This window comes from Melozone crissalis, unplaced genomic scaffold (genome assembly GCF_028551555.1).
Source record: "Melozone crissalis strain CALT ecotype California unplaced genomic scaffold, PUWL_Pcris_2 ptg000079l_1, whole genome shotgun sequence".
Lineage (NCBI taxonomy): Eukaryota > Metazoa > Chordata > Aves > Passeriformes > Passerellidae > Melozone > Melozone crissalis.
The window spans coordinates 4009033-4017777 of NW_026535856.1; the positions used below are offsets into that span (position 1 = coordinate 4009033).

Sequence of the window (8745 nt, forward strand, 5' to 3'; positions counted from 1 at the left end):
TCGGGGAAAAAAAATGTGTGAGAAAGGGAGAGGGAGACAGAGAGAGAGAGAGGGAGAGAGAGGGAGAGAGAGGATGGTGTCTGACTCTGTGCAGGGAACGAGAATGGCACAGCCAGGCCCCGTGCCTATCTCCCCTTTGTCCCGCAGGGCTCCGGGAGGCTGTGACCCTGCTGGGGTCCGGGGGGGCCTCCAGCCCCCTGGGGGGTCCCTGCGCCTCCTCTGCCGAGGCTCCGGGTTCAGTTTTGGGAGTTTTGGAATGAGCTGGGTCCGCCAGAGACCCTGGCAGGGGCTGGAGTGGGTCGCGAGTATCCACAGCAGTGGCAGCGCCTACTACGCGCCATTGGTCAAGGGCCGGTTCACGATCTCCAGGGACAACGGGCAGAGCTCGGTGAGGCTGACCATGAACAACCTCAAGGACGAGGATTCCGGATCCTATTTCTGTGGCAGAAGTGTTGTTGGTACTGCTGGTTGGGGTGCTGCTGAAGGTATTGGTCACTCTCATGTTTAGGTTGCATTTGGCTGTGTTCCTTTTCCCCGGTCCCCCACCCAAGCCTGGACCCCATTCCTGTCCCCATGTCCCAGTCTTGGAGTGGTTCTGCCCAAAATCCGCTCTCTGCACATTACCACAAAGTGGACTAAAACCTTTACCCTTGGCTTGAAGTATCCATTTTATAACAAGGTTTTGGGGCACAAAGTGGAGATTTGGAGTCAGGAGTTGTAGTTTGGGGTCAGCGGGTGAGACTTGGGGATGAGGCAGAGCAAGATTGGGATCGATGGTCAAGGGCTGGGTGTGGGCTGGGAGTCTGGGGGAAGGGTCTGGGCAACGGGGACAGGGGGGGACACGGAGATGGTGACACAACCATCATCATCACTCTTATTAGCAACAACACCACCAGCACCAGTATCAGCAGATTTTCCGCAAAAATAGACGGCAGAATCCTCATCCTTGAGGTTGTTCATGGTCAGTGTCACCGAGCTCTGCCCGTTGTCTCTGGAGATCCTGAATCGGCCCTTGACCGATGGCACGTAGCCAGTGGTGCCACCACTGCTGTACATCCCTGCGACGAATTCCAGCCCCATCCCGGGTCTCTGGCAGATCCTGTACATTCCATAACTCCCAAAACTGAACCCGGACCCTCGGCACAGCACCGTCAGGGACCCTCCGGGGGGCTGGAGGTCCCCCCCCGCACTCAGAAGGGTCACGGCCGCCCGGACTCCTGCCGGACAAAGGGGATGAGAAACCTAAATGGCTGTGCAGTCAAAGCGGGTGTGGTCTGCTGGAAAATGGGATGTGACTCACCTGGGAAGAGGATGATGAACTCCAAGGGTCCCAGTTTGGGGCCAAGAGTCAGGATTTGGGTCAAGAGTTGAGCTTTGGCCGCATACCCATCTCCCCTTTTTCCCGCAGGGCTCCGGGCGGCCGTGACCCTGCTGGAGTGCGGGGGGGACCTCCAGCCCCCCGGGGGGTCCCTGACGTTGCTGTGCCGAGGGTCCGGGTTCAATTTTGGGAGTTTTGGAATGTTCTGGATCCGCCAGAGATCCGGGCAGGGGCTGGAGTGGCTCGCCGGGATCTACAGCAATGGTGCTTACACCGAGTACGCGCCATTGGTAAAGGGCCGGTTCACGATCTCCTGGGACAAAGGGCACAGCTCGGTGACGCTGACCATGAACAACCTCAAGGACGAGGATTCCAGATCCTATTTCTGTGCCAGGGCTGCTGATGGTTATGGTGCTGCTGCTAATGGTGACGATGGCCCTGATGGTCTCAAGGTCCTGCCTTACATCTCACTCCCATCATTTTATACTCATAATTCTGATTTTCATCCCAAACCTCATGCATTGAACCAGTCCTTGACCCTTTGTCCCAAATCTCCCCCATTTGCCCCAATGGTCAGCACTGACCCCGAACCCTCACCTGCTCCTGCCCCAAAACTCAACCACTGGCCCCAAACCTTCACCCCTGAGCTCCAGGTCAGGCCTTACTCTCTGAGTTTCCATTTCTGCCTGTGCCAGCTGTCGTGGTTTGACCGGAAATGGGACATCTGGGATATTTTGTTTTGCTGTGATTACCAATGGGTAATTGGAATTTAAGATGGGCACTTAGTTTGACCAGTGGGACATTTGGATCCGCCTCTTGAGACTACGAACTCAAGGGGTTAAAAGCAGGGCTCTTGGCCTTCGGAGCTCTCTTGGGATTTCCGGCGTGAAGAAGTCTCTCCCCCGGCCCAGTTGCTGGCTGGGCTGGGGGAGGGGAAAGCCACGTGGGCCATCTACGGTAGGCCCGGGTTCGGAGGAAGGGTGGCAGACCCTTGAGCGACCAGTTTATTCCCCCCCCCCCCCCAGAGAATGCAGCCCGTGCTCGAACTGTATATCTTGAAACTTGATATCATGTGCCGGCAGGCAGCACGGCTGGGAGGAGAAAGGGGGGGGCAGCGGGCAGTCCGGCCGCCTGGGAGAACTTTTAACCCTTTGGGGAATGAAGGCTTCGCAGAACATTGCCTTTCCTGGGAAAGGGACAGGAGTGGAAGATGAAGGAAGAAAATTAGGCCAGTAAGGAGGGTCTGGCAAAGGGAGAAGAGAGATGTTGAAGGAATGGAGGAAGATGGAGTGGCAGTTTTTGCTGGACTCTTTTTTGTTGTATTTCCATGGACTGTTTCCTGGTGAGGCAGAGGCTGTATTGCAGGGGGAAGCGGAGGCTCGGCGTCAAGAGAGTTTGGTTTTGAGACCCCTCGGCCCCAGGGGGTATAGAAGACATGGGGGGGACAGAGGTCCCAGGATTGTGACTGTACTCTGCTTGGAACGAGACGAGGCATTCTTAAAAGGCCCTGAAGGCAGGCCCCTGCCCCATCCCATGCCAGGTGGTGAGAGCACCTCGGCATGGAAAGGAGATGTCACGAGATAGCAAGATACCGGGCGGATTGCTGATTGTGACAAGAAGTCCGTGGCACAAGGAAGGACTCCGTCTATCCCTTATGAGCTGAAGATTTGATTTTTTTTTCCAAAGGGTGGTGCCAGACCGAGTGTGGATAATTTTTTGGGAAATGTAAATGTGTTTGGGAATTTGGTGGGAGGAGGATAAGGAAGTGTTTCTGTGTAGTTTTCATTCTCCTTGTTTTTTTTTTCCCCGTGTGTGTGTAGGTTAGTAATTGTGTGTGTAGTTTAGTAATTGTGTGTGTAGTTTAGTTAATAAACTTCTCTTTATGTTTAAGTTGGAGCCTGCTTTGCTTATTTCCTGGCCACATCTCACAGCAGATATCAGGTAAAAGGTATATTTATGGGGGCCTTGGCTTTGCCAGGCCTAAACCATAACACCAGCTCAGCCAATTAGGGCCCTGGGAGCTGGGGTAGATTTAGTTTAAATGGGCCAAATTATGGGGAAGGTCGACACTTGAGGCAGAATGGGTGGAGTTTGGCGGAAAACAGTCAAGATTTGAGGAGTAGGGCTGGGATTTGGGAGAAGAATATCAGGAGATTGGGGACATTTGCTGCCCACCATGGGGGTGGTGCCACTGGTGTCGTCATCAATAAAAGCATAACCAGCTCCCCAATACTTGTGACGTCTGGCACAGAAATAGGATCCAGAATCCTCGTCCTTGAGATTGTTTATGGTCAGCATCACCGAGCTCTTCCCGTTGTCCCTGGAGATCGTGAACTGGCCCTTGACCGATGGATTGTAGATGGTGTAGCCTCCATTGTCGGTGATGTGGGGAAGAAACTCCAGCCCCTGCCGGGGTCTCTGGCGCACCCAGAGCATGTCGTGATTGGCCAGAGTGAACCCAGAGCCGATGCAGAGCAACGTCAGGGACCCCCAGGGGGCTGGAGGTCCCCCCCGCACTCCAGCAGGGTCACGGCCGCCCGGAGTCCTGCGGGACAAAGGGGAGATGATGGAAATCAAAACTCTGATTGGTCAAGGGCCCCCAAGTGGGTGTGGCCAGCCAGACAAAGGAGTAGAATCCTCCTGGGGGGAGGGTGATAAACTCCAAGAGTCCCAATTTTGGGCCAAGATTCAGGATTTGGGTCAAGGGTTGAGCTTTGGCCTCATCCCCATCTCCCCTTGGTCCCACAGGGCTCCGGGCGGCCATGAGCCTGCTGGAGTCCGGTGGGGACCTCCAGCCCCCCGGGTGGTCCCTGCGCCTCCTCTGCCGAGGGTCCGGGTTCGTTTTCGGCAGTTTTGAAATGGGCTGGGTCCGCCAGAGACCCGGGAAGGGGCTGGAGTTTGTATCGATTGTCACCAGTGATGGCGCCACTCCCAGATACGCGCTGTCATTCAAGGGCTCTGTCACGATCTCCAGGGACAACGGGCAGAGCTCGGTGACGCTGACCATGAACAACCTCAAGGACGAGGATTCCGGATCGTATTTCTGCGCCAGGGGTGCTGATGGTTATGGTGCTGCTTGGGGTGCTGCAAATATTGTTTATGGTTTTCTCCCTGTCCCCGTGCCGCAACACTTCCCTCCACTCCTGACCCTTTGTCCCAACCTTGCCCTGCTCTGGCCCCAAATCTCAGCTCCTGGCCCCAAATCAGGGCCGGTTTCACCCTGAGCTCAGTCTCGGCCTTTAAATCCCACATTGCCCTACACTGGACCTGTTCTGGCCCAGAACTTCAGTGGTGGATCTGAGTCACAGACACAGACCAAATCTGGCCCATTTTCCCCAAATCTCGACCGTTTGCACCCAGGTTTGGGGATCCTGGTTGAGCGTTGGAGCCAAGAGCTGAGGTTTGGGGCCAAGAGCAGAGATTTGGAGCAGAGCCAGCTCAGAGCTGGGACAGGGGGACAGGAATGGGGTCAGGGGCTGGGGATTGGGGAAGGGTCTGGGGAATGGGGACAGGTGGGGACACAGGGATGGGGATGAGGTGAACACCATCCACACCAGCAGCAGCACCCCAATTATTATAGGCAGCTTTGGCACAGAAATAGGATCCGGAATCCTCGTCCTTGAGGTTGTTCATGGTCAGCGTCACCGAGCTCTGCCCGTTTTCCCTGGACATCCTCAACCGGCCCTTGACGGATGGCGCGTAGGTGGTGCTGCCACCAACACTGCTGATACTTCCAACCCATTCCAGCCCCTGCCCGGGTCTCTGGACGATCCAGTACATGACAAAACTGCCAAAATCGAACCCGGACCCTCGGCAGAGGAGGAACAGGGACCCCCCGGGGAGCTGGAGGTCCCCCCCGCACTCCAGCAGAGTCACGGCCGCCCGGAGCCCTGCGGGACAAAGGGGAGATGGGGATGAGGACAAAGCTCAAACCTTGACCAAAATCCTGACTATTGGCCCAAAATTCTAACCCTTGGAGTTCATCATCCTCCTCTCACGTGCATCCCACCACTTTTTCAAGCGTGCCATGCCACCTTGGGCACTCTTCACCAAATACGTTCCTCATCCCCATCTCCCCTTTCTCCCGCAGGGCTCCGGGCGGCCGTGACCCTGCTGGAGTGCGGGGGGGACCTCCAGCCACCCGGGGGATCCCTGCGCCTCCTCTGCCGAGGGTCCGGGTTCAGTTTTGGGGATTATGGAATGTACTGGATCCGCCAGAGGCCCGGGCAGGCTTTGGAATACGTCGCAGGCATCTACTACAATAGTGCCAACACCTACTACGCGCCATCGGTCAAGGGTCGGTTCAGGATCTCCAGGGACAACGGGCAGAGCTCGGTGATGCTGACCATGAACAACCTCAAGGACGAGGATTCCGCCATTTATTTCTGCGCCAAGTGTGCTGCTAATAATTACCCTGAACATGCTGCTCGTAGTGTCGATGCCCAAGGTTTTCCCACCCCTATCCCCTTATCCCCCCTTTCCCTGTTCCCCAGACCCTTCCCCCAGACCCCCAGCCCACACCCAGCCCTTGACCATTGATCCCAACCTTGCTCTGCCTCGGCCCCAATTCTCACCCGCTGACCCCAAACCACAACTCCTGACCCCAAATCTCCACTTTGTGCCCCAAAAATTTGCTCTGCAGTTCTGAGTTTGAGGCCCAGGGTCCCAATTTGGGGACAAAGTTTGAGGATTCGGTCAGCGGCTACTGGTGCAGGGAGCACAAAGTGGGGATTTGGGGCAGATTCGGGCGATTTTTGGGGCCAACTTATTTGGGTCTGGGGCAGTACTAGTTCGCGGGTTTCGGCTCCGTGTTTGGTGGTGTTGGGACTGGGGGAGATCTCGGGCAAAGGGTCAAGAATGCGGTCAAGGGCTGAGATTTGCGGGAAGGGTCTGGGACCTGGGGGCAGGAGGGGACCCAGTCAAGGGGAAGAGGCCAAGAGCAGAGACGTCATTACCCCAACTGGCACCAGCAGCCTTGCCGCAGAAATAGGATCCGGAATCCTCGTCCTTGAGGTTGTTCATGGTCAGCATCACTGAGCTCTGCCCATTGTCCCTGGAGATCGTGCACCTGCCCTGCACTGAACCCACGTACTCGGTGTAACCGCCACTGCTGATCCCCGTTAGCCACTCCAGCCCCTGCCCGGGTCTCTGGCGGATCCAGAACATTCCATAATCCCCAAAACTGAACCCGGACCCTTAGCAGAGGAGGCGCAGGGACCCCCCTGGGGGCTGGAGTTCCCCCCCGGACTCTGGAAGGGTCACGGCTGCTCCCCCATCCCCAAACCTTCACCGGTTTTGCCCCAAATTCCCTTTTTTTGTCCCCAAACATCCAACAGAGGTATCCTGAATGGTAAAGTGCCTTAAACCCTGTAATTAGCTTCAATTCACCCATTAATTACTTGGACAGCTCTGCCTGACTTTTGCATTGCGCCATCCCCATCTCCCCTTTGTCCCGCAGGGCTCCGGGCGGCCGTGACTCTGCTGGAGTGCGGGGGGGACCTCCAGCCCCCCGGGGGGTTCTGACGTTGCTGTGCCGATGGTCCGGGTTCAGTTTCGGCAGTTTTGGGATGGCCTGGATCCGCCAGCGACCCGGGCAGGGGCTGGAGTGGGTCGGAACCATCACTAGCAGTGGTGGCATCACCAGGTACGCGGATTCAGTCAAGGGCCGGTTCACGATCTCCAGGGACAACGGGCAGAGCTCAGTGACGCTGTCCATGAACAACCTCAAGGACGAGGATTCCGGATCCTATTTCTGTGCCGAGGACACCGACGGTCACGGTGCTTATGCTGATGCTGGTTGGGGAAGATGGAACAGCAAAGCCTTATCAAAAGGATTGCCTGGCAAAAGATTTTGAGACTATGGAAACCATCAGCGAGATTGAAATGAAAGCAAGCTTTGAGATCCCTCAGTGACTGAACAACTGGAAAACAACGGTGTGGCTACCTGAAAGTGATCCCATTTTGATGGAACAACACCCTCTGCCTGCAGACAGGCCCAAGGGTCAGAGCAACTCTACAGCTTGGCAGAACGGGCTAAAGAGGGGTTTTTGGGGTTTAAAATTACTCCAAAAAGGAGTTTGTAGGGTTTCCAAAGAGCAGGTCTTAGGCTTGGCAGAAGGGGCCCAAAGAGGAGTTTTTAGGGTTTAAATTGTAATAGAGTATGGTAATGAAACTATTCTTATAGGCTGTATGTAAATGCTGTAGGGTTTGTATATTGGACCAGATTGGTTAGTGAGAATTAGAATATTCTATAGAGAAGAAGATTTATTGTATTGTGGTGGGAACCTCACTCTCTTACCCTTTTATTCTCTTACAGTTTTATGTTCTTACACTTTTACACTTACCATTTTATTCACTGACTCTTTCACTCTCTTACCCTTTCTATTCTCTCACCCTTTTACTCATTTACCTTTTTTACTCTCTTACTCTCTTCCCGTCTCATCTTCTCTCCCCTCTCTTCTCTCAGCCCTGCTCCAGCTGTGCCTGGCAGCTCCCAGCAGGGCCCTGCAGTTAATCCTTCGCAATAAACCCAAAATGCCATGACCTGGCTGCAGAGATCTCTCGTGTCCATCTGTCTGTCCCGACCGTCCTGCGCCCTGATGGTCCAACAATGCTGATCGGGGGGTGGGGCAAAGGCTGCACGTCAATAGAAGCAAAACCATAAGTACCATCAAGAGTATAAGCATATTTGGCACAGAAATAGGATCCGGAATCCTCGTCCTTGAGGTTGTTCATGGTCAGCGTCAGCGACCTCTGCCCATTATCCTTGGAGATCCTGAACCGGCCCTTGACCGAATGCGCGTAGCTCGTGCTGCCAGTGGTGCTGATATCTGCAATGAACTCCAGCGCCTGCCCGGGTCTCTGGCAGATTCAGGCCATCACAATAATCCCAAAATCGATCCCGGGCGCTCGGCAGAGGAGGTGCATGGACCCCTCAGGTGTCTGGAGGTCCCCCACGCAGTCCAGCAGGGTCACGGCCCCCCGGAGCCCTGCGGGACAAAGGCGAGATGGGGATGAGGAGCCGGACCTGGGCGTGGGCTGTGCTGGGGGTGACCAGATCCAAAAAGGGACCTGGACCCATCTGGGAGGGCCAGCAGGATCGGGAGGAGGAGAAAGTGCCGCAATTTGAGGCCAACATCAGAATCTACATGCAGGAATCAACATTTGGGTGGATTTTTTCCCTCATCCACATCTGCCCTTTCTCCCGCACGGCTCCAGGCGGCCGTGACCCTGCTGGAGTGCGGGGGGCACCTCCAGCCCCCCGGGGGTTCCCTGCGCCTCCTCTGCCGAGGGTCCGGGTTCAGTTTTGGCAGCTCTGACATGCTCTGGATCCGCCAGAGACCCGGGCAGGGGCTGGAATGGGTCGCGTGGATTAGGAGCAATGGTTCCAGCGCCATCTACGCGCTGTCGGTGCATGGCCGGTTTAC

The 8745-nt window shown here is 55.7% G+C and overlaps 1 gene segment (V, D, J or C); it reads left to right on the top strand.

Moving 5' to 3' along the window:
- Positions 1–5413: 5413 nt before the first annotated feature.
- LOC128946247 (Ig heavy chain V region 6.96-like) lies at positions 5414–6419 on the top strand (the record flags this gene model as incomplete). The annotated part of the segment is given in 3 exon segments: positions 5414–5712; positions 5991–6042; positions 6378–6419. Coding segments are annotated over 3 exon segments (393 nt in total), but the record flags the coding sequence as incomplete, so codon positions are not given.
- Positions 6420–8745: the final 2326 nt, after the last annotated feature.